Here is a 27,389-nt window from a genome sequence, read left to right on the forward strand (position 1 = left end):
AAAAGTGTTTTGCTTAGTTAGCTTTGAATCCCAGAAAACAAACTAACTTTCAGCTTACTGGTAATAAAGCACTGTAACATTTTGATGTAAATACTTTCAATGTGTTTTGAGAAACTGTAAAATGTCAGCATGCTAGCAAGACAAATATGTGTATGTGCTCATGTGGATGGGGAGATTGATGCTTGTTTTTGTATTGAAAGAAAACAGTTTTCAAATATTGATCTAAACAATGGCTACTTTTAAAGGCTGACACTTTTTTTCCAAAGGGGTCTCTTTCTCTCTCTCTCTCTCCCTCTGCCAACTTGGACTACATGAACACTTAAACCATCTGTGTTGTATGATTCTATGTATCAATTTCTGCTTGTTGTTAGTGGTTTTAATGCATAGTCCAGGAGGTTAGATTGTTCCTTCCTTATCTAATTGTGATCCCTTAAGGGTTTATGGGGGTGCCCCTGTAATGTTCTCTATTGGTGGTAAGCTGGGTTGAAGCAAAGATTTGAACGTTAAGAAAGCCCCAGGCAACGGAGCAGCCATAGGAGTCCCTTGGATTAAATTTGCTGGGTGCAGCATATACAGTGAGTCAGGTAAGAGGTTACAGGTAACAGGTACAGAGATGGTTTTGATATTCTGTCCTATTCTCCATCAATCACCTTCTCTGTCAGGTGATCTCATAACATGATAAGACAACACCTTAAATTATTATTAAATATTACCTTCTTAAACAAGAAATATAGCAAACATCATGTAGTCATTTTTCTTAGTAACTAAAAAAGCAAACACAAATTTCAATTGCCTAGCTTTATCTAATAAAGTAAAGAACAATGAATGTTCTGTACCTGAAATCCAAGAAGCAGGCATAAATACCAAGGTGGTCTGTCATTAATTGCATAAATAAGATCCAGTTGTGGCTTGTCTTCTGATTTCTCATCTTTATCATCAAGAGTGATAGTGTCTATGTGACAGGTGGATGAACTATTCTGTAAGAAGAAAATATTATTATTATTCTTACGTAAGCTGAACTATGTAAATAGGATTGCAAACCAAAAGAAGACAACAGAGGAGACGGCATGCAAATGACACACCGACATGGAAAATATAAGACACTAGGCAGGTAATAGAGGGTGAGATCCAGGCTGTAGAACTGCACGAGAAAAAGCACCCTGAAATAATATCTGGATATTTTTGATTTTGATATATTTCATTAATCCCCAGAGAAAAAATGGTCTTTTCATGTTACTTTTGGAGGTCAGAGCACAGGGCCAGACATTGTACAGCATCCCAAGAGCAATTTTCAGGCTAAGTGCCTGGCACAAGGGCCCAACGAAGTAGAATCTCTTCTGGCAGAAACAGGATTTGAACCAGCAACCTTCCAAATACCAGCATAGATCCTTACCCACATTTCTCAGGTTTATGATCTGCAGACTGTAACCCAGCCACAGGGGATGCACAAACCAGTGTGTTTCTTTCTGCCAGTCCCAAGCCTGGATAAATGGGGAGGGTTATGTCAGGAAGAAAACCTGATGTAAAATTTGGCCAGATCAACATGCCAGCAACAATACAGATTTCCATACTGGATTGGTCGAGTCCTGGGTTAACAACGACCGCCATCAGTACTGTTAGCCAACATGGTGCTGGCAGAAATTGGGCTACTGTTGGCCGAAGAAGGAGAAGAAAAGGGGGGAGATGTGTCTGGAGGAAAGAGGAGAGGAGTAAGGTAAAGAGAGAGAAACTGAGGGTTGGAACTTTGAATGTTAGCAGTATGACTGGCATGATGGGGAGAGAGTTAGCAGGTATGATGGAGAGAAGGAAGGTTGATATATTGTGTGTGCAAGAGACTAAATGGAAGGGGAGTAAAGCCAGGTGGATCGGAGGTGGATTCAAATTGATCTATTATGGTGTGGATGGTAGGAGAAATGGAGTAGGGGTTATTCTGAAGGAACAGTATGTCAAGAGTGTTGTGGATCTGAAAAGAGTGTCAGACAGAGTAATGATTATGAAGCTGGAAATTGGAGGTGTGATGATGAATGTTGTTAGTGCATATGCCCTGCAAATTGGGTGTGCGATGGACGAAAAAAGATTTCTGGAGTGAGTTGGATGAAGTAATGGACAGTGTACCCAAGGGATAGAAAGTGGTGATTGGAGTGGATTTCAATGGACATGTTGGTGAAGGGAACTGAGAAGATGAGCAGATGATGGGTAGGTATGGTGCCAAGGAGAGGAATGAAGAAGGTCAGATGATAGAGGATTTTAAGAAAAGGATGGACATAGCTGTGGTGAATACGTATTGTAAGTAGAGGGAGAAACATAGGGTGACGTAAAAGAGTGGAGGAAGATGCATATAGGTAGATTATATTGTAGAAGGAGATTAAAGACTGCAAAGTGGTGGCAGGGGAAAATGTAGTTAGACAGAACAAGATGGTGGTCTGTAGGATGTCGTTGGAGATCAAGAAGAGGAGGATAGTTAGGGGAAGAGCCAAGGATCAAATGGTGGAAGTTAAAAAAAGAAAGACTGCAAGTTTGAGTTTAGGGAGGAGGTGAGACAGGCACTGGGTGGCAGTGAAAAGTTACCAGACATTTGGGCAACTACAGCAGATATAGTAAGGGTGAAAGCAAGAAGGGTGCTTGGCGTGACATCTGGACAGAGGAAGGAGGAAAAAGAAACCTGTTGGTGGAATGGGGAAATACAGGAGAATATACAGAGGAAGAGAATGGCGAAAAAGAAGTGGGATAGTCAGAGAGATGCAGAAAGTAGACAAGAGTACAAAGAGATGAGGTGCAAGGTGAAGAGAGAGATGGTAAAGGCTAAAGAAAAGGTGTATGATGAGTTGTATGAAAGGATGGACACTGTACTCATACCTATTTTTTAAGAATAAGGAGGATGTGCAGTACTGAAGTAACTACAGCGTGATAAAACTGATGAGTCAGAGTGTGAAGATATAGGAAAGAGTAGTGGAAGCGAGGTTAAGAAGGGAAGTGATGATTAGTAAGCAGCAGTATGGTTTCATGCCAAGAAAGAGCACCACAGATGCAATGTTTGTTCTGAGGTTGTTGAAGGAGAAGTATAGAGAAGGCCAGAAGGAGTTGCATTGTGTCTTTGTGGACCTGGAGAAAGCATGTGACAGGGTGCCTCAAGAGGAGTTGTGGTCTGTATGAAGAAGTCGGGAGTGGCAGAGAAGTATGTAAGAGTTGTACAGGATATGTAAGACGGAAGTGAGACAGTGGTGAAGTCTGTGGTAGGAGTGACGGATACATTCAAAGTGGAGGTGGGATTACATCAGGGATTTGCTCTGAGCCCTTTCTTATTTGCAATGGTGATGTACAGGTTGACAGATGAGATTAGACAGGAGTGGACTGTGGACTATGATGTTTGCTGATTGCATTGTGATTTGTAGCGAAAGTAGGGAGCAGGTTGAGCAGACCCTGGAGAGCTGGAGATATACTCTACTGTAGAAAGGAGAGATATGAAGGTCAGTAGGAACAAGACAGAATACATGTGTGAGAATGAGAGGAAGGACGGTGGAATGATGAGGATGCAGGGAGTAGAGTTAGTGAAGGTGGAGTTTAAATACTTGGGATCAACACTACAGAGAAACGGGGATTGTGGAAAAGATGTGAAAAGAGAATGCAGGCAGGGTGGAGAAGAGTGTCAGGAGTGATTTGTGACAGACAAGTATCAGCAAGAGTGAAAGGGAAGATCTACAGGACAGTAGTGAGACCAGCTATGTTATATGGGTTGGAGACGGTGGCACTGACCAGGAAGCAGGTGACAGAACAGAAGGTGGCAGAGTTAAAGATGCTAAGATTTGCATTGGGTGTGACGAGGATGGACAGGATTAGAAATGAATACATTAGAGGTTCAGCTCAAGTTGGACGGTTGGGAGACAAAGTCAGAGAGGCGAGATTGCATTGGTTTTGGATATGTGCAGAGGAGAGATGCTGGGTATATTGGGAAAAAGGATGTTAAGGACAGAGCTGCCAGGCAAGAGGAAAAGAGGAAGGCCTAAGAAAAAAGTTTATGGATGTGGTGAGAGAGGACATGCAGGTGATGGGTGTGAAAGAGCAAGATGCAGAGGACAGAAAGATATGGAAGAAGATGATCTACTGTGGCAACACCTAACAGGAACAGCCAAAAGAAGAAGAAAAAGAAGAATGATCTGCAGACTGTAATATATTATATGGGACCTGCTTACAATGAAGTATTGACCATGTAAATTGTCTTTATTTTTTAAAAACACCACTATTAAGCATTAACATTAAACTATATTGTTCAGCCAAGTGGTATCATCGCAATCAATTTTTGGATTTTCTGAACAATGGTAACAATTTAGGCCGCTAATGTCATCAGCACTGCTCAATACATACAAAACATAAACAAACAAATTCATTTATAAATAAATAGCTAGCACAAATATTTCAAAATAATAATGTCACAATAGTCATCCATCACTAAACCCAGACCCTCAAAGCATAAAAGTTAAACAAATGGACAGAAACAAAAAAGAAGTGCAAACTGTTCTGTCATGAAGTTGCCGAATTGCCCTCCAAATGACCAGAATCCTACTCAGCTTGAATTTGATGGCGAGAATACTAAACAACATTCTAATGGTAACACAAAGGGAAAATTTAAATTGAAATGCGATATTGTCTCTTTATGTTCAGAACAATTACAGCAATGCTAGGTGTTAAAGAGAAAAAGGAGAATACTTTAGCGAAACACCTAATAAGAAAATGTGTTCACAAGGTGGAAAGACAGAAGACAATCAGGAGATGAGAAATAAAAAAGAACAGGCTAAAGCACAGTCAAATAACAGACCAAGGTCTCTAAAAGGGAATACTGAATGACCAATGTCACCCATCAAGGCACAAGCTTATTGTATGAAGATAAAGGTTGGGGCTCCTGGCTGAATTGGCAATATTTTTGAAAACTGAGAGCATTGAAAGTGATGGAGCTGTGTGGAAATCAATTTTCCAATTAGGCTGAATAGGTAGAGGATGAATGTAAGGTTATAAATTTTAAAAATGAGATTTAAAGAGCACAGTGATGATAGTGGGTAATTAAAGGCTTTGAGTGAATGTAGGAGCTGTTCTTTGATCATTAAGCAGTCATGAACATCAGTCATTCATTTTCATATAGAAATAGATTTTCACTTATTAAGACATCGTGCCAATTCAGAGGAAAGATGGTCTATGAGTAGATAGCAGAATAAAACAGAAATGGTAGGGATTATCATATTTCACAATAATAGAGGCATTTATGTTCCTTTACTTAACTCTCACAATATCTTCAACTGCTGACTCAATGCTGTGCCATTTTTTAACCATATTCTAAAACCCCTTTTTAGATGCCCCAGTCATCAAATGTTTCATACCAAACTTATATTATATTGATTGGCTACCTTAGCCTGTAGTTCTGATTATCCTAACTTTTAAAACAGATGGTAGTTAAGCTGTTTTGATGGGTTCTGAACAAACAAAGCACTTAAGTCTAGCAGAAAATCCATTAATATCAATAATGGGTCAAAACTGATCTAAAGGGCATGGCAGTGTTCAAAATTTGTAGAAGCTCCCTAAAAATATGACATTTGGAAAATGTATTGCTTTTTGTAAAGTTTTGGTCACTTTACTAAAACCATTCTCATTTCTGAGCTGAAAAGATGCTATTTAGGATGTCTAAATGGGTTTTGAACAAACAAAACTACCCTAAACGGACAGTAATATCCAATAAATATATGGTAGCTCAAAACTGACCCAAAATGCGAATCCTGAAATAGCATTCAGAATATGTGGCTGTTATGCAAAAATGCAACATTTTGAATATTTTTGCTATTCATAAAGTTAGGTCACTTTACTAAAACACTTCACATTTCTGAACTGAAAATATGATTTTAAGATGTTTTATGGACTAACTTTAAGGTAGTACAAAATCCATTAAAGTCAATAGTGAATCAAAACTGAGCCAAAAGACATTGCAAAGTAAATGTTTTTAGGAGGTGTCCATATTATGTGATGCTTGACTTTTGTTTGTACTTTGTTAATTCACAAGGTTTCATCCTGAGCAAATTACAGAATATCTTGGGGTGCTTTAACTCTTTGAGGACTGAATATTATTTTCCAAAACAACACAGTGTTTTGAAAAGCACACACATCAATGGTTTCACACATGAATCAACATAAAACATCTGTTGCTTCATGTGGTGGCTGCCAGTTCAGTGTCTCTTATGGCTTGAGCCGCTCACAGGTAGGAGGTTGGCTGCCAGGCTGTCTTCACGTGGCGGGGGTTTTAGCTGCCGCAGTCACACTACCACACAGACTGGTTTGACCCCTTGTCATTGTAAGTGGCGGTCCTTCCAGGCAAACGTTGCAGTAGGTGCATCAGCTACACAAACCTGTTCAGCACCACAATCAGCTGGAGATTGATCAGCTGATGTTGGTACCTCACATTTGCTTTTGATCACTGGTATCAACATTGGAGTCCGACAAGTCAGAGTCCGATTCAGCGATAATATGCAAAACATCATCCACGGAGTACTTTTGTTTACTCATTCGCTTCGATCCCTCGCCGGAGGTCGATGCCATTTTTACTGTTGTTTTAGTCCTCACTACTCACACAAGTGCAGGGAATCTCGGTCAAGCCGACACAGCGAACGTTCCTTCCACCAGAATGGAACAAAAACGTAACAACAAGGTTTATCACCGTTTTACATTTCATTACCGCCTTCAGACCCTCCTGTTGACAAAAGTCGACATCCGCCCTGAAAGAGTTGAGTACTCACTAGTATGGATTTTGAAGCATCTGAAAGGTACTTTTTTTACAGCCCTTGGTATGTTTGCTACTGTCCTTGTTGTTGCTGTTCTTCATTTTTGTTATATTTCTTACATCACTTTGGGCCTGCACTTAGTGAAGAGTGCACTATAAAATTAAACTTAATCTAACTGAATATCATCTTTGGCCACCACTAAGGTCCAAATAATGCCACAAAAATAACAAAATAAGAGGACGTCATATTCTGGTTCTTTTTCTACTTCTTCTCCCCCTCCTGATGATATCATCTACTGTATTTACACTAAAACAAGATGTTTTTTAAACTTCATGGAAAATGGCATGAATTAATGGCTAAAAATTCTTTTAAGCACTGGATGTTCTATATGGCATAGCCTAATACTTTTATTGACCATGTAGTAAATCAGGAGCAGTTTTCGATTCATTTCCATTTCTATTATGCAAAAGATTAAAATCGCTTGTTAAATCCAATTTTATAAATCTTATACAAATACTAATTTGCTGATAAAAAGATTAAATTAATTGTTTCACAGATATCTCGTTTAGTTCTCCATAATCTATTAAACAGATAGAACTGCCATTTCATGGCAAACTTAAAGTACCCATTTAATTTAGCTATTGAATTTGCAGTATTTTTGTAGGCCATGTCGCTCCGAACCTTGTTTTTTTAAGCACTCTGTTTTTAAGTATACATAATGAACTTGTGAATAGAAAATAAAAAAATGATGCACTACAATATATTTTAACAATTTAATAATACAAAAGTCAATATTGAATTAGTTCTGACCCCTAATTAAGATAATATTTAAAGGAGAGGAAAGTAGGTTGGATTCTTTCAACTGCTGTATTTAAAAGAGCACACTTTGTGGATAATTTGAATGATTTTTAAGAATGACCTTAACATTTTAAAAATGAAATCTCCAGGAGGGATTCTTCAGGTTTTGTCCACAAACATTAACAAAACTACACAATTGACAGTTCGGAGAACCATTCAGGCAACAGAGGATTATTTGTGTTCTGTTTTGTGTGTTGTTTGTACCCCATTTTGTGACACACATTGCATGTCCAACCTACCAGGAAGGGGTTTTCTCTCTGAATTGCATTTCCTACAATTTCTTCCATTTTATTGTTTTGACTAAATTTATATTTATTGTCTGACTCACTGTTTTACCCAGCTTCACCCAGATAATTTCCGAAGGCAATGGACCTCGATTATAGTGTCTCTGGTTAATCAAGTGTATAAGAAGTACTATGTACCTAAATACTTTTCTGTATAAAATATACTGTGTATATATATATTATGGGGTGCCAAACAGGCAATTGCAATGATTTTCGGAATATATAAAGTCAGCGTTGGAATACATAAAGTCGTTCCTGAATATATAAAGTCAAAACTTGAATATACAGTATAAAGTCAGCTTTGGAATATATAAAATTATTCCTGAATATATAAAGTCAGAGTTAGAATATATAAAGTCATTACCTAATATATAAAGTCAGCGTCGGAATATATAAAGTCACTCCCGAATATACAGTGGTTTCGCTTTCATGCTGTAGCCTTGCAGTTCCGGGCCAGACAGATAGACAGACACATACACTTCTATGCATAGACATTTATATATAAGATGTGTAAGCCCATTGTGTAGAAAGCCTGGGGTCCAATGTGTATGTATATGTGTATATATATATATATATATATATATATATATATACATATATACTGTATATATATAAAGCAGAGCTAATACTATTTGTTACTCTTGAACATGCCCCATACAATTCCTCATAAGTAAAATATTCCTACTGCAGTTCAATTCCTGCTTTATCTACTGGCTGACTTGACACAATTTTACAGCACGCCGAAACAAGTAATAGGAATAATGGGAATTTCGGGTATAAATATAAGTTCACCCTGGAGCTTCAATTATATTTGATTGTAACACTTTGATCTGTAATCTTTTACTATGACTACATTTTGGAGGGTTTAGCTCAAAAGCAATATACAAATTGAAATAGACCTAATGTATCGAAGCAACCATTCACCTCAGAGAAAGTGGGGAACTATAAACAGCAACAATAAGAACTGAAATCAACACCAAATAAACTTACAAAAGTGATGGAAAAAAATGATGGAAACTCAAACAAAAAGTACAGCAAACTGCAAATGTAACCTTGCAATGCGCACTACGTACGTATCACACTGCAGTAGTAAGCCAACTTAACTAAACTCAGCTTCAGATGTAGGTTTTTACATTGTTCTCTCAAGAAATTGTTCTTGAATTTACTGCCAGTTGTATGTTCACCTGCCTGGAAGGGAGGGATGCACTAAAATTGTATTAGTAATAATTACAAAAATACTAATATTTTTACCCCAAATGTCATAGTCAGATAATAAAGTTCTATCAGTGTACAGCATTTTACTTGAACTTATTACAAACAGGAATGATGTTTATAGCCTACACATTTGTGTGGCCCATGCAATGAACTGAAATTTTTAAGAATTGTACAGAAATGAATAGAAAAAAAAAAATAATAATATTATGAACTTTGTACAGGGTCCATCCCCTCTCTGTTCTGGCTGTGGGAGGCCTGTTAACTGAGCTGGGCTACTGTGTGTGCAGACTGACCAAGGGACACCGTTGCTTGTGGTGAAGCAACACCTAAGCACAGAATCACAGCACACAGAAGCCGCACTAGAGATTCACAGCCTTCTCGCTAATCATATCTTTCATCCACCCACATAAGATATCAATCTGTACGCCATATATCGTTCTGTCTCTTTTTACCTCTAAAGTGCACCTAACCTTCTTTACTCCTTCATCTACCCTACTGGTCAGTGCTGCTCTTTGTGTACCTCACTCATTGCTTCTGCTGGTGGCCTTCAACTGCATATACTGGAAAGTCCCAAACAGCCGCCTGGCACTGTTTCTCTCTGTGCTCCATATCAGAGCTGAGCCAAAAAAGGACGTGCTACGTTAGCATAACCTACTAACTACAGTATTATTATCAACAAATATTGACAAATAAAAAAAAAGCGCCAGTCAGCTAATTTTCTTTTTCTATAACATCACCAAATTTCAGTTAAACCAGTCAAACCATTTTTTAGATTTTGGGATATGTTGTATTTCTATTTTAGGAGTTGTTTAAACCTTTAAATATTGATATATTGAAAAGACTTTTCTTAGGGTATACCTACTGCTCAAGGTACAATTTCAGTTTTTTTAACCAAATGGGCAATAGTATTTTTATTACTGAGTGAGTGAAGCAGTCAGTCAGCCAGTCAACTTTTAGATACAGATTTATACTCATAGTCTCCACAGAATGGCCTTTAAAATTATTGCATGCTGTTTTTTTCTAAATAAACTATTATTAGGTTTGCAGATGATACAAAGATAAGTAAATTGGGAGACAATCTGGAAGCTGTTGAATCATTACAGAGGTACTTGGACAGAATACAAGCTTGGGAAGACTGGCGGCAGACAGAATTTAAAGTAGTTAATTAAACTACTTAATGTAGTTTAATTCAGTAAATGTAAAGTATTAAATATAGGAAATAAAAATATTAGGTTTGATTACACAATGGGAGGTTTGAAAAAGTACCTTATGAGAAGGATTGAGTAGTCGTAGTGCACTCTACCCTATCTACTTCCAGACTTTGCACACATGCCATTAAAAAGGCTAACAGAATGTTTGGTTATGTAGCACGATGTGTGGACTACAAGTCCAAGAAGGTTATGCTCAAGCTTTACAATCCACTGGTGAGGCCTCATTTGGAATACTGTATATAAGCTCCTAATAAGTGACCAAATAGTGTGGTAGACAGTAGGAAATTAGGGACTTTTAATACTAGGCTTGATGTTTTTTTTAGAAGAATTACGTGAACAGGACTGGCAAGCTTTTTTGGACTGAGTGGCCTGTTCTCATCTAGATTGTTCTAATGTTTCAAGTACAAACACACATTTTTAGTAGATAAAGCAGTTTTGGTTAAGGCCATTACATTATAAGACTTATATTTGTTTTCCGTACTGAAAGTTTACTTTGACGCTACAATAGCACCTGATGACCCCGACTCTCTTGTCTCACTGACACAATGTCGTACAGTACTTGAGTTTTTGAATGGATGAGTCGTAATTTTCTCAGACTAAATAAGGAGAAAACAGAAATCTTAGTGATTGGAAAAAATTTATATAGTGAGGGTTTTAGAAATAAACTTGATCCATTAGGCTTAAAAGTTAAAACAGAGGTATAGAATTTAGGGGTAGCTATTGACTCTGACCTAAATTTTAAATCACATATTGATCAGATTACTAGAACAGCATTTTTTCACTTAAGAAACATAGCAAAAATTAGACCCCTTATAACTTTGCAAGATGCTGAAAAATTAGTTCACTCTTTTGTTTTTAGTCGACTAGATTATTGTAATGCACTCCTCTCAGGACTACACAAAAAATAAATCAATCAACTACAACTAGTGCAGAATGCAGCTGTTAGAATCTTAACTTGGAAAAGAAAATCCAAGCACATCAATCCAGTTTTGACGTCACTACATTGGTTACCTGTGTCATTTAGAATTGACTTTAAAATACTGCTTATGGTTTACAGAGCCTTAAATAATGTCACTCCATCCCATATCTCGAAATGTCTTTCACCTTACACTCCAAGTCATAACCTTAGATCTTCAAAAGCTGAACTTAAAAGAAGTGGTGAGGCTACCTTCTGCTGTTCTGCACCTAAAATCTGGAACAGCTTACCGACAGATATTTGCCAGGCTGATACGGTGGAGCACTTTAAAAAAACTGCTAAAAACCCCTTATTTTAACATGGCTTTCTTATAGCTTCATTTTAGTGTAACCCTGATATTCGGTATATGTATTTAATTATCTTCTTTTTTCATGGCTCCAAAATCCGTATTACCCCCTACTTTCTCTGCTGTTCTTCTTCCGTTTTTTCCACCTGATCAAGGAACCATGCAATCTCTACATTGATGGATTGAAGGCCAGATGTCCACATGACCATCATCATATAATTCTTCCACGTGAAGCCTGAAAACCATGAGGACTGATTTACATCATCTATGTTAGGTAGAATACCTGGTGGGGGCTGGGCGGTCTCGTGGCCTTGGAACCCCTGCAGATTTTGTTTTTTTCTCCAGCCCTCTGGAGTTTTTTTTTTCTATCCCGCCTGGCCATCAGACCTTACTTTATTCTTTGTTAATTAGTATTGCCTAATTTTTAATATTTTGTTCTTTTTTCTTTCTTCATCTTGTAAAGCACTTTGAGCTACATTATTTGTATGAAAACTTGCTATATAAATAAATGTTGCTGTTGTTGTTGTTACAGACCATGTGTTCTTATTTGAGACCTCCTATTATGATTTTATCTTGTTATCTACACTTGGATGACAAGGAGGATTTATATCAAGAATTAACAACTTCTCACACATACACTTCTTTGGCAACCACAACATTTCACTCTCTCTAACTGCCTACCTGGACTGCCATCTGGGATTTCCCAGTGGGGCTGTAATATCATGTTGTTCACTCTCCCACCTGCCCCAAAATGTCTATCCCCTTAGCCAGTCTCCTCCTAAAAATAAAAAGCAAAATAGAAGAGAAAACAGCAATAAAAAGATCAAAAACAATAAAAGAAGGAACAAGGTTGAAAGCAAATACAAGTATTTGATTGTCTAAAAAGAGTTCTTGGCACATCTTTATTGCAACTCAGCACGAGGTTCCATCTCTCTCTTCCTCTCTTCTATGTCAGTATAACCTTTTTTTGTTCTTATTGCATAATGCAGCTCCAGCAATTAATTCTCTCTTCCTTCTCCCCATCACAAGAATGAATTGACTACAGGTAGTTGGAAGTGTGAGTAATTGATAATTCTACAGTGTTATCTCAATTGTAACCATTGTATTATGGATCTACACTTTAGCTGTTTGACAGAAGACATCCTGTGTGTAGCAGTTATTTAATAATCAGTACAGGTACTATGCAAGCATACCATTGTTTGTTCATATAAAACCTAAAGAGACTGAAAGAAGTACATTTTTTTAACGTATGATTATTCAAAAGAGTCAAGTTAACCGCTCAAGGCATACTCGAGCCAAAATGAAAAAAACTTTCCCCTCATGTCAAATATACAATGTAATTTGTCATTTTTTCGTGGTTTACAATGTTGTTAATGGTGCAACACCTAAATGAGCAGAGGGGGTGAAACCTTTAAAGTATCCTTACCTGACTTTTACAAAATATCAAGACAAGATCAGAAGGTTCCTAATGTACGTACTACTACTAAGCACATATCTACAGTACAGTAGAAGTAAAAGGTTCATAACATGTGTGTAGAACCTATTCTTAACCAGCTTCCGTCTGTGCCCAATGTTCTTGTTGATCACCTTGTTGTAGAGTAATAACTGAAATCTACTGCAATAATTCCATTCTTAATTTTGAACATCATTTTCATGTATTCTCTTTATATTGACTGCTTAAACTGAAAGCATTCAACTCCTTTAATTTTGTCTCATTGCTCATACCTATTAGCCCTTGAATTAGTCTATTCACTCATCTATGGACATTCTCTACCATTGTTGTAATACAGAAACCTTGAATTGCAGACAACATTCCAGAAAAGGCTTCACTAGTCCCTGCATAGTTTATTTATGACTAAATAAATAGTAGTCTGTAGATTATTAGAATAAGTGGGATACCTTTTACACTGCTAGTAAGGACTAACCCTCTTTATCTTAATATATGATCAAAGGTTGTGAGTCTAAAAGACATGGAAGTACTGAGACATGCTGCTAATGAGGCTCTGTGCTGCTCATCCCACTCCAGTGTATGTCATAAAATGTGACTGCCCTCTCTATCACCATCTTATTTAGTCCTTAAGAGCAATTTGAACTGCGCCGCTTACCTGTAGCCCTACCATTATCCCCAGAACTCCACAAATAAAGTGACACAATTATTAATGACCATGTGCATTGTCTCTTTAAAAGCTAATGTTGTATGTAAGCTGGAGCCCTTATCCTAGTAATGTTAAGTTTGTTTTGAATGAATTTAAGAATACTGACTGGAACTGCACATTACAATTAATAAAGTTAAATCCTTCTAATCAGGATTTCAGAAAATTTCAAGATCTTTGTCCAGATATCTTAATAATTTACTCAGTAGTATTATTAATAATTGGAAAACACCTCCTTAACCACAGAAACAAAGCCGATCAAGATACATTGCCATTTTCTCTACTTATTTATTGAAGGTGGAGTTTCGAATAAGTGATTTAATCGGAGTCAGCCAACAAATTGAAAGGAGGAATTGAATCAATAAATGGTGGCTGATGGTTCAGTGCATTAATTACCATACCAAGTAACCCACATACGTAAATGGTTAAAATATCAGCGAGAATGCTTTTTAAATTAAAGGAAAGGCTTAAGCACTGGTGTGCTGTTTCATAAACTGAAACTTGTTTGGGGAAATTGTTGTGATTTTAGAGTATTGAAGTACTATTGTTTTATCATATAATATTTGTATTTTGTGGATAGTGTTGAAGAGTGGACACCTAACTAGAAAATTCTTTCCTTATACTGGTAACCATTTACACCTTGCCTTGATAAACTATCCACCTGTTCCTTCTTCCATCTATCCTTCTTTTAGACCTGCTTGTTTCACTGTATGGGTAGTTAGAGCTTTTCCCAGTAGCATTAGGCACAAGACAATAGGCAACTTTCTCTGACACACATGTACATAACAGGCACCACGCACACACACCCCACTAGACTAATTTAAACTGATTCAGAATGCTTCATTTGTTTCATTGTTGATAAATCAGGTTTAGAATTAATTTTATGATTTTAACTGCTAGAAATCACTTTAACTGCCATTTTCTTAAAAGCAGGAGTAACCATGCTCAGTAAGGTATTCACAATAAAAGCAAGCCTTGCCATCCAAGCTTCCAAGTGCATTAAAAGTAAGATGTTCACTGTTTACTGACTTGATGATTATCTAACTCAAGATCTTTTTAAAAATGAGTCCATATTTTAAAAGAGCTCCTTAGCTATGGCAACATTACGCAAGACTGCCTTTGGTGAACTTCTTTGTCTTTGTGTTGGTGAGTTGTTTTGGAGTATGCAGCTGTATGCAGTACAAGTGCCATTACACTGATATTTGTCAGGCCTATCTGTATCTATGGTATGAAAGTAGAAATGTGACAAGACAAGTATTTATCTTCCTGTCAGATCTGAGAGCTCTATTAACATTGGCATTCTATATTGTTTTTGGATCAGAATTAAAATAAAATCTGACATCTTAACACTGTTAAAACGCCACTTTAAAAGGTAAATCAAGACAGTTTTTGTATTTTTATAAATTGCTAAACACTAAGATCCTTAAATACTGTTGTTTAGAAGAAGAACCTTAACTATAACATCAGCAAAAAAAGAAATTTCAGTAAGAGTGCCTAGACGTTTAATATTCATGGTGCACTGTACACTAAGTAGGGTCAGAGGAGTCATTGATAAAGACTGAGAATAACAGTAAATGGGCTGCATTCATGATATTCAGTGTAACAAAATCCTTATTTAGCAAATTGCTGATGATTAACTTTACAACCTGCGGTGGGCTGGCACCCTGCCTAGGGATTTGCTCCTGCCTTGCGCCCTGTGTTGGCTGAGATTGGCTCCAGCAGACCCCTGTGACCCTGTGTTAGGATATAGCAGGTTGGGAAATGACTGACGGACTAACTTTACAACCAGCATCTTCATATTATGCAAACATAATATTACTTTGAGCAGGAACAACATAATAATAATATTAGGTCTTAAATAATGTGAAATACAAAAATATAATGTTTTATACTTGCCTCAAAAGCAGAATTCATTGTACCTCTTTTAGAATCTGATGTCTCCTCAGATATCCTAAAAAATGAATAAAGAATTTTACAAATTAAAACATGAACCATACAAAAGGAAAAGAAAACACACCTCAAACCCTCTGAAGCAGGATGCACAACCCACCTTCCTACTCAAGCAATATGTATCCATACACATTCATCTACGTCCATTGGACATGCTCTGTGAAATAAAACTCTTAAGCTCTACTGCTCTGCACTCTCAAGTGGCACTTTCCTCTTCCACCTATTGAAATGGATTAACTAACTCTTCACTGGCTGTTATACACACTTTCATAGAGTAAGAATCATTGCAGACATTGCCTAATGGCTACCAGCACTAGAACTGGAGGTTTTGTATATTGAACACAAATGAATTCTGACTTTGGGAAAATCAAACTCTTCTGACATGTTTTGTGTTTCCTATACATTACTGATGGTGTGTTTGTTACTTTCTGTATTTTACAGAGGATTCCATTATAGACTTGTAGCTCAGGAGGAAGACCAGGAATTGTGCTTAATTGAACTTTGATGTAATGTACAATTCCTCATCTGAAAGTACATCTAACCATAACCTTCTGACAGCATCTACCAGAAGGAGCCTTTTATACCTGCTGTATAGCATATACAACATGCATGGAGGTTATGAAAGACAAAGTGGAAATAAAACCATTCACCACCAAAATGAAATGGAGAGAGAACCATATGAAGTTAATTTCTGTTACATCAAATTGTAAATAAGAAATTAAATTCTGGCGGTCACCTCGTCCTTTATGGGAAATGGATGTCTGAGGCGGAAATCTGTTAGCAGTGGTGTTATTTTTTTCTCTTTTTTTATCATCCCAAGGTATCCTGTATTTACTCAGCCTGAGTATATGCAAACATATATAAGCATGAGTGGTAGAAAAAAGTCTCAGAAAGAAACGGAAAAGGCAGCTAAAGCTTCATCCAAACTTAAAAACAGGCATCAGGTTCAAGCTCATGGGACAGCCTGCCAGAGACTGACCTGGAAAAGATTTCCTAGAACGTGACACTGCTGCATCCTCTCCAGCCGAGACCGAAAGTAGGAGCGAATGTGCAAGCGAGTCGGGCCAGGATAACTCGTCAATTCCAGAAGGTTCATTGAAACTGAAAATGGCCTTACTTTCTGCATTGCCAGCTACCCCTTGTGAGCCAGCAACATCGACTCCAACTGGGCTTGCTACTTCGCCTGCAGACCATGGAGAAGACCAAAACAATATGCCTAAGCTGAAGGCAATGATCGCCAAAATGGCCACCGCCCAAGACATAAAGGAGCTCAAGAATAATATAAAGAAGGATACAAAAGATATAAAGAAAGAAATAAAGGACATACACAAAACAAATGATAAGGTGCTTCAGGATATTAAAGACCAGATAAAACATTTAAGTAATCGCTTTGAGGAAAACTTTAAAGGTATGCTAGAAAAAATTGAAGAAAAAATACTGGAAATTGCATCTAAGTTTAAGAATAAACTGTTAGCACTTGGCGCTCAGTTTGAAAACATTAAACAAACGTTCACAACTCGTAATGAAATAGCTGAACAACTGGCATCTATTGCTGACGGAAAAGTAATAGCTGCAAATTCAGAATGCAAAGTGCTTGAAGACAGACTAGCTGCACTGGAAGATGAATGCAGAAGGAATTTTATTAGAATTGAAGGTCTCCCTGAAAATCATGAAAGTCCAAACCCAGTGAAATACATTGCTGAACTATTCTCTAAAATAATTGGGGAGGACTTCAAACCAGACAACGAGATAGCAGCAGCATATCACATACATGGACTGAATACCTCAAAACCTAGGACTCTCATTGTCCGCTTTGAAAAATGACAGTTTAAATCTATATATATAAAAGTCAATGTATGTGTGTGTATGTATGTATGTTCCAGCATCATTTGCGAATGGCTGGACCGATTTTCATGAAACTTGGTACACATGTTTCTTATTGGTCGACTAAAAATACTGTAAGGTGAAATCAACCCTAACCCACCCTCTTATGGGTAGGGTGGAAGGTGATCTTGCAGTCGTATGCATGTTATCATCCAGCTGAAACTCGGAAAGACCACCAGAGGGTGAACTGAAGGTGACTGCTAGCATTCTTTTTGTCTGAGCAACGGTTCAGAGCATCAACTGAATGATAACATATATACAAGACCACAAGACAAGCACATTAGTGAGTCTTCATTGTTTGTTAATTTATTTTTATTTTTAAAGTTGTATTTTTTTTAGTTATATTTATCTCAAACAATTTAAAAAAAAACAACTTTATTTTCTTCGCAGGCAACGTCGAGTATTTCAGCTATGTTAGCTAGTTACATATAACGTTACTTCTCAGACAGAAACAAGCGATTATATTTGAAAATAAACACATTTGTATTTTCCCTGATTTCTCACCTTCAACAGCTGCTAAACATGCCACATTTTACAACATTAAACAGTGATTACGGAAAGCAGAGATCACATACAGCCTCTTGTATCCTGCCAAACTGAAAGTGGACATGTAAGGCAAGTTCTACATTTTTACTTCTATGGAGGAAGAAGAAAAAGCTAAGAAAACGCATCCCAACACTTTTTAAAATATGACCGTGAGTCGCATCGAGCCCTGGCATGGCAAAGAAGATCTTACCTGCTGTTTGATCCGCTCACAATGATACCGGCACCGTAATTATACATTCTATTTTGTTCTTGGCCACATTTTGTTTACGTTTTTAATTACAATCATATGTATGTGTATTTTTTTTCATAGGGGACTGTTTAATATTACACCTTTGGTTTATTGTATTAGGGCTTACTATCAAATGTTATCTGTTTATCCAGGGCTACTGTTTAACCTCATTAGCTGGGTTTCTCTCAGGACTGTTTAAGATATTTTATGTTTATAGTATTTGTACTGTACTGTCAATAGATATGTCTATTTTAATCCTTATACCCTGCTGCTGGGGGGCTTGTTTTGCTTTGGGCGTCCTCTGTATCTAGGTATGTCAGAGGACTGGGACTTTGTGAAGTGTGGTCTAGCCTCACATGGGGAGGAAAAATGGGGGGTGGGGAGATTGGGAGGGAGAGAAAGAGAGCAAACTATTTCTAATTTATCCTTTTAATCCTTACAATTGTAAGAGCCAATGTAACAATAGGCCTTATGGCAATAACTCCTGGAAAAATTGGAAATTAAGGTCATAGCTATCATATATAATAATGTACTATCTTAAATTAAGACTACAAGTTAACTTTGTGAGCTAGAATGTTAAAAGTCTCAATCACGAGTTAAAGAGAAAAAAGTTTTCTCTCACCTAACAGGTCTAAACACTAAAATAGTATTTTTACAAGAGACCCACGTATTAAGCAAGGATCAGTTTTGGCGGCATAGAAACTGGACTGGCCAAATATTCTATTCCAGCTTTATAAAGAAAACTAGAGATGTGGGAATTCTTATAAATAGAAAAATCTCATTTGTAGTATCAGATGTAGTATCTGATTTTTATATTTTGATAAATATCTATACACCCAATGTGGATGATAGGGACTTCCAAAACGCATTTGCATCCATTCCCAATGTGAACACTCATAAAATTATAATGGCTGGTGATTTTAAGTGTTTTAAATCCAAACCTAGAAATGTCTCCTACTAAAAGGGCAATGACATCTAACACTGCAAAAACAATTACATAGTTTGTAACCAATCACAACTTATCAGACTCCTGTAGATTTCTAAACCCAAACTCAAGAGCATATTCCTAGAACTCACTTGTGCATCGCTGTTATTCAAGAATTGATTATTTCTTTATAGATAACAATTTCTTGCCTACAATTAAATCTTGTAAGTACAATGCTATTGTTATCTCTGACCACACCCCTTTGACCATGGAGCTTAAATCATTAACCCCATATACTCATCTTGCAGCTGGTGTCTTAACCCTCCTTTATTAGCAGATTTTTTTATTTAGAGACAAGTGAATCCTCAGAGGTCTCTGTAGGAATATTCTAAGAAACTCTGAAGGCTTTCTTAGGAGGATAGATTATTTTATATCTTATCCATAAAATTAAATCAGAAACCAAGATGGTATCAGAGCTAATCAGTGAAATTACAAGAGTAGTTCAAGATAATGCCAGGTGTCCAAATGAGGCACGTCATAGGAAAATAGACTTTACATACAGAACTCGACCTCTTAGAAATAGAACAACTCATTTTTAAATCAAAACATCATTACTATGAACACGGAGAGAAGGCTAATAAGATCTTAGCTCAGCAAATCCACAAGCAGGAAGTTTGCAATGCAATACCAGTAATTACCAAAACAGACAGAGACAAAATCAATCATAAAAATGTAATGCACACATTTAAAGATTACTGCTGTATAAATCTTTATATTCTACTCAGTTTAAAGAAGACAAGACACAACTTAATGCATTTTTGGATACATTACGGTTACAACAACTAGATACTCTCAGTGCAGAGGAATTGGATAAACTTCTGGCACTATCAGAATTACTAGATGCTACTAAAAACACTTCAGAGTGAGAAAGCAGCAGGCCCTAATGGCTACACTGCCTAATTTTATAAAAAAAATTCTCAATTAAATCCCTTTTCATAAGCAACATTTACAGAAGCTAGAGACAATAAAATTCTACCTCAGATTTTTTGCCAAGCATTAATTACAGTCTTCCTAAGCAGAATAAGGACTTATTACAATGTTCATCATACAGATCAATCTCACTTTTGAATAGTGATGTTAAGACACTCTCCAAAGTCCCAATTAGGAGGAGTGAGAAAGTGCTTCCTTCGGTAATATCACAAGGCCAAACTGGATTTATTAAAGGCAGACACTTAGCTTCCAATCTGTGACACCTGTTTAATGTAATATATTCACCCACAAAAGTCTAACATCCCGGAGATATTATTACTGTTGGATGCATTTGATATGGTTGAATGGAACTACTTTTTCACTACATTGGGTTTGGCCCAAACATAGTATATACTAGTCCAGAAGCATCAGTTTATATTAACAACATTGTTTCAGACTACTTCAAACTAGAACGTGGTACTAGACAAGGATGCAAATCGCCATTGAGCCACTGGCAGTTCACTGTCAAAATGCTTATGAGATAAAGGTGATCATCAGAGAAGGACTTAAACAGAAAATTTCACTATATGCAGATGATATGGTATTGTTTAATATATCAGACCCACAAAATACAGTGCCTGCAGTCCTAACAGCACTAAGAGAATTTCAAAAGGTTTCTGGTCTCAGAATTAATTGGTATAAAACATTTTCTCTTTCCAGTGAACTCTCTAGCATACAATACTAGATTGGACACCTTCCCTTTTATCATTGCAGATCAGTTTAAATACCTAGGGGCAAACATCACAGGTAAACATAAAGCTCTTTATCAATACAATTTTGCTGTCTGCATGTAAAAACTTAAGCAAGACTAACATAGATGTTCTACTCTTCATCTCAATTTAGCTGGAAGAATTTACACTGTCAAGATGAATATCCTTCCTGAGCTTCTTATACTATTTCAGAGCATTCCAATATACATCAATAAATCATTGTTCAAGACTTTAGATTCAATCATAACCTCATTTATTTGTAATTTAAAACATCCACATATTCAATGGGCAACCCTACAAAGACCTAAGTCAGAAAGTGTCATGGCTCTATCTAACTTTCAGTTTTATTACTGGACGCAAGCTATAACAACCTGGACAATGGCACAAATAGATGAACATACACAGATTTGGTCCGCAGTAGAAATAAAATCCTGCAGTACTTCTTTATATTCCTTGTTTTGTGCCCCAGTAAATACAAGTTAGTGCCAATATATTAACAACCCAATTGTGCTTCATTCACTCAGAATATGGAACCAATGTAGGAAGTACTTCAAGATAGAGAAGCTTTTATATGTGGCACCTCTGCACAATAACCACCTTTTTCCACGCTCTCAAACATACGCAGTTTTTAATGTTAGGAAAACATTTGGGATTAAATCACTTAGAGATTTGTACATAGACAAAGTTCTTTGAATCCTACGAACAATTACACTCCAAATGTAACTTTCCTGCAACACATTTCTATCACTATCTCCAATTTAGAAAATTTGTTAAACAGAACCTGCCCGATTTTCCTCACGTCCCACCAACCTCTATTCCGTAAAACAATATTGATCAGTCTTATATACAAAAACATTTTAAAGTCCCTCCCTTTCAAAGATCCCAGAGTAGAGTGGGAAAAGAATCTCTCAATCAACATTTCAGAAAAGAAGAGAAAGGCAGCCATGTGCAGAATTTACTCTAGCTCCATATGTACAAAGCATACAATTATTCAACTTAAAATAATCTATTGAGCACATCCGTCTCTAAAATTGTCCAAAATGTTTTCAGGGCAAGATCCAACCTCCGAACGTTGCAATCAAGTCCCAGCCTCACTGGGTCGCATGTTTTGGGCCTGCACCAAATTAACACCATTCTGGACCAAAATCTTTAATTGCCTTTCAGACAGCTTTGGTGTCACAATCCCTCCTAACCCATTAACAGCTGGGTTTGGTTTAATTACAGATGGTCTTATAGTGGAGAAGGACAAACAAATCGTAATTGCATTTACTTCACTATCTTACTCAACTGGAAGAATCCTAACTCGCCTCTTTTAAGTCAGCGGGTAACTGCGCCACCACCACCTACTCAAAGCATCATGATGCTCCAACATTGATGAACTGAAAGCCAGAAGTCTACGTGACCATCATCATCAAGTCCTTCCATGAAAACCCTAAATACAAAGAGGACTGTTTGATTTATGTTAGGTAGATTGCCCAGAGGGGACTGGGCGGTCTCTTGGTCGGGAACCCCTACAGATTTTATTTTTTTTCTCCAGCCTTCTGGAGTTTTTTTTTTTGTTTTGTTTTTTCTGTCCACCCTGGCCATCAGACCTTACTTATTCTATGTTAATTAATGTTGACTTATTTTTATTTTTTATTGTGTCTTCTATTTTTCTATTCTCCATTTTGTAAAGCACTTTGAGCTACATTTTTTTTGTATGAAAATGTGCTATATAAATAAATGTTGTTGTTGTTGTTGAACTCAGTTCTGTAAAATCTGACTTGCTTGTATGGAATGTTATTTGCTTTTAATAAAATCAATAAAATGTTAAAAAAAGAAAGAAAAAGAAATTAAATGCCACTCCTGATAAAAGTATAGTATTAGCACAACTAAAGAAAACTAAGTAATTGTACAGTACATGAGTACCACAGTTTCTTTATTAAATTGTATTACCAGTCTTTTTGAAATTGTTTACCTTGATTTATCATAGTTGTGTCAGCATGCTGATAACAGTTTGAGACCAGGAAAAGACTGAATGACAGAAATAAAGTCAATACCAAGAAATCAGCATGTATGAAAGACAAGAGCAAAATTCAAAGATTCATAAGCATAAGGTTCAAGCCAAGGCAACAAAACAAATAGGTTGACCAAAAAGTCATTTTGAAAAATGTTGTTTTATTTTTCTGCAAATCAGATGAGGAAATGCACCTTTGGCCACCCCTTTAACTTGTCACCTTGATTACTCTCAGGTTACGACCTTTGAGACCACACTCCTATCAATGTGGTGAGTTGTTCTAATGGTCAAACATAGCAGCTAATGCTATGAAAACAGAATGAAGCACTGCAAAAATTAAACAGCTAATAAAGTATGCAGAAAATGAAAAATAATCAACAGAATCAAATCATAATAGTCTTCTTCTGCTTCTTCTATCGGCTGCTCCCACTAGGGGTTGCCACAGCGGATCATCTTCTTCCATATGTTTCCTGTCCTCTACATCTTGCTCAGTCACACACACAACCTGCATGTCCTTGCTCACCACATCCATAAAACTTCTCTTAGGCCTTCCTCTTTTCCTCTTGCCTGCCAGCTCTATCTTTAACATCCTTTTCCCTATATACTCAGCATCTCTTCTCTGCACATGTCCAAACCAATGCAATCTCACCTCTCCGACTTTTTCTCCTAACCGTCCAACTTGAGCTGACCCTCTAATGTACTAATTTCTAATCCTGTCCATCCTTTTTACACCCAGTGCAAATTTTACCATCTTGCTAGCACCTCCAGCTCTGTCTCCTGCTTTCTGTTCAGTGCCACCGTCTCCAACCCATACAACATAGCTGGTCTCACTACCGTCCTGTAGACCTTCCCTTTCACACTTGTTGATTTTGACCCACCTTCTGTCTTCAACCTTTGATTTTGTGTTTTGCCCAGTATTAACATACCTTGGTTTTTGATGTTCAATTCAGCTTTGACTTTAGAATTTCTTTCAAGTATTCTTTTGGCCAGCTCCCAGCCATTTTCTTTCTATGATCACAATAATATTTTAGGCTTTATTACAACACTGTTAAGAGGTTGGCCCGCAGAGCTTAGAGAAGGTTTTCTTTTTCTTTTTTCACTTGCTGCTACATTATTCCATATACTTACCTAGACAGGTCCAAATCACATGTAATCATACTTGATTTTACCATGAAGAATAACACATTTTTATGCAGTATTGGCTAGAGAGCAGTACTTGACAAAATGTTTATGCAAAAATCAAACCCAGAATTGTAAACTCCAAACTTTTTTTGCTTATTAAATCTGAGTGAATATTACATACATTACATTTGGTAAAATCTTTTTCTTTTGTTATTGGTATTGATCACTTGTGGTATATTTATACCTCAAATACTGTATTTTACACAAAGCCTTGTAAAATAGTCTGGTTGGATTTGTGTACCAAATTCGAGTAGAATTTTTTTTGCAGTTTTAGTCAGGGACAGGCCATTTGGCAGTATGTTACATTAGTCATACGTCGGTCAATAGGTGTACAGGAAGGGATCAAGTATTTTAACCACAGATGCGCCCATTCCTGTAGATATTTTTACTGGGTTATAAGTTTAGACAGATGTAAAGTCTAAACTCACCCAGTTTCTCTTCACCCTCATATCTCCTACCAATGACAGAATAGGACTGTGGACTATTAGTTGGACTCCAATATATTGCTTCTGGCCAGGGCCGTCTTAAAAGCATTATAGGCCCTCCGGGCAAAGCAGTGCTCTGGGGCCCCTACCTACACAACCACTCACAGGAATAAAAATGTAAATGGTTGATAAAATTAAACATATTTATTGTATTAGTACTTCCAACAAAATCAGTGTTTTAACACTAAAAAACATGCTGTACAGCAAAGATTAATCAACACAAACGTTTGAACAACATAACATGAGCCTTGAAAGAGACACAAATTTCAACATATAAATTTATACTCAATTGATAAACCATACAGACAGAGATGGCACAGTATGAAATCACTATAAATTATTTATTATTAATCAAGTGTTCTACACAAACATTTGTTGAAATGACGTCAACATATACACTTTTACGTTATATAGTGTGCAAGATCCGTACACATTACAGAGGTTACAGAGGTGACAGTGATACTAAATCAGAGGCGAATGCCACTTGTAACACAATAACAAATATTTACAGTTTAGCATAGTGTAGTATTTATTTATTGGCAGCAAGTCACAACATACACAGATTAGCACGGGGCTCCTGTGCTCGTGGGGCCCCCTTCCAACTGCCCAGTGTGCCCATGCGTTAAGACGGCCGTGACTTCTGGTCTAAAAGACCAAGTGCAGATACAAATTAGTTTTAAGTTACAGAGTTAGCTTAATGTGCTATCATTAGCAAAGCTTCTTACAGTCATGTGAAAAAGTTTGGGAACCCATCTCAGCCTGCATAATAATTCACTCTACTTTCAACAAAAAAGATAACAGTGGAATGTCTTTCATTTCCTAGGAACATTTGAGTACATCTGAATTTTCCAAACAGAGATTTTTAGTGAAGCAGTATTCAGTTGTATGAAATTAAATCAAATGTGAAAAACTGGCTGTGCAAAAATTGAGGTCCCCTTGTAATTTTGCTGATTTGAATGCATGTAACTGCTCAATACTGATTACTTGCAACACCAAATTGGTTGGATTAGCTTGTTAAGCCTTGAACTTCATAGACAGATGTGTCCAATCATGACAAAAGGTATTTAAGGTGGTCAATTGCAAGTTGTGCTTCATTTTGACTCTAATCTGAAGAGTGACAGCATGGGATCCTCAAAGCAACTCTCCAAAGATCTGAAAACAAAGATTGTTCAGTATCATGGTTTAGCTACCTCAGAGGTTTAAACTGTCGGTTTCAACTGTGTGACGGACAGCCGGGTCCCATGCCTGGCCGGGACGCCTCTGATGCATACGTCCCGGGGGAGCCATCATGGACTTTGCAATACCTCCCCCGGGGCGCTTGGGGGCACTCTCCCTGGCAATGGATTCCTCCTCAATCTCCCCCATGGCTCCATGGGACATGGAGTCCACCACAGCAGCCTGGTTGGGAGATGGGGTGGCCGCTAGGGGGTGCTGCAGAGAGCCAGCCACCACACTGGACGGTTTATCAGCCCCACCCGGAGGTGCAATTAAGACCAGCTGGTCAGGCACCTGGATCACCGGGTGGGGTATAAAAGGGCCTGCCTCCCACCAATCGAGGCCAGAATCGGGAGAAAGAGGACGAGGTTGCCTGGGAGGAGTGGTGGAGCAGGAAAGTGTGGGTTTGTGTTGGTTTCTTTGTGTGTTTGTGCTTTGGACTGTGTTGGGCCGGTGGGACACAGGGAAGACGTGTGCCCACGGCTGAAGAGGAAAAAATAAAAGACCTTGAGTGTGAACACGTGCCTCTGCGTATTCTGTGCCGGGTCGGGCGCTATAAAGCGCCTTGTTTACACTGGCATAGTCGTGCGGATCCCGGCCCGTCCATTTGGGTCGGAACCTGCGTTTTACTCTTGCTGACCCGGCATAGCGAAGCGCAACAGCGCGGGGCACGGTTCTCGGCTCAGTGGCGTCGGAGAGCGCGCTCCCGACGCAGCTACAGACAAGCAGTCAGGCAGGACTGCACAGCAGAGCGCACTGAAGCGTGCACACGCGGCAGGAGCCGCAAGCCAGCACATGCGGTACAGCGCGCGCGCGCACACGCGCAGGGGCCGCAGCAGACACGCGCAAGCCAGCGAGGACTACCCAACCGAAGCTGCCGAGGAGCTGCTGCAGGCGCCTTTTGTCATGGGGAAGAAAAAAGGCGGGCAGACACAGAGGCCAACTGGCAGACGCCGCCACGCTTAGTCCGCCGCACGGGTTGCAACCGGAGGTAGGTGACGGGTTGCGGGTATGTTTTTCCGCCTGCGGGTCATCCTACCTCCTGGACGCCGAGGGGCGAAGCACCCGGTTTGGGCAGGGGACGAGTGTCCATGGCGTGACGACGGAGCCAGCTCGGAGGTGAGCGAGGCGGAGCTGTGTCTTCCCTTCGGCCTGAGCCAGCGGCTGGCAGAGGAGAGCCCGGACGAGCTTCCCAGCGCGGTGCCCCTGCAAGTGGGGCAGGAGCGGCTCCGCGAAACAGGTACATGGGGGGGGGACATGTGTCAATCACCCGCCGAGGAGGATTGGCAGGCGGGGATGACGGACGCCCTTCCCTCTCCTCCAGACTACCCGAAGGGGCCTGCAGGGGATCCACAGGGTCTTCTTGGCACGCGGCCGGCGGAGGGCGACACGGAGAGCCCAAATCCACCACCACTATTAATATTTCCTGGGCTGTAGGGGAGGTGAACTCTGTGGTCCTCGCCCTACAATCCCTTTTGCGAGTTTTCCAGGTCCTGC

The 27,389-nt window shown here is 38.3% G+C and overlaps 1 protein-coding gene across 1 annotated transcript in view; it reads right to left on the reverse strand.

Moving 5' to 3' along the window:
* Positions 1-27,138, reverse strand: part of si:dkey-106n21.1 (solute carrier family 23 member 1) — a 136,850-nt gene extending 109,712 nt beyond the window's left edge. Inside the window, exons 1-5 of the mRNA XM_039762183.1 lie at positions 26,932-27,138; positions 23,937-24,018; positions 16,671-16,874; positions 15,661-15,692; positions 837-977 (exon numbers count right to left, since the gene is read on the reverse strand). Coding sequence (XP_039618117.1) covers positions 837-977; positions 15,661-15,692; positions 16,671-16,874; positions 23,937-24,018; positions 26,932-27,138 — 666 coding nt within the window. The remainder of the gene's footprint in view (positions 1-836; positions 978-15,660; positions 15,693-16,670; positions 16,875-23,936; positions 24,019-26,931) is intronic.
* Positions 27,139-27,389: the final 251 nt, after the last annotated feature.

The sequence above is a fragment of the Polypterus senegalus genome, chromosome 8 (genome assembly GCF_016835505.1).
Source record: "Polypterus senegalus isolate Bchr_013 chromosome 8, ASM1683550v1, whole genome shotgun sequence".
Classification (NCBI taxonomy): domain Eukaryota; kingdom Metazoa; phylum Chordata; class Cladistia; order Polypteriformes; family Polypteridae; genus Polypterus; species Polypterus senegalus.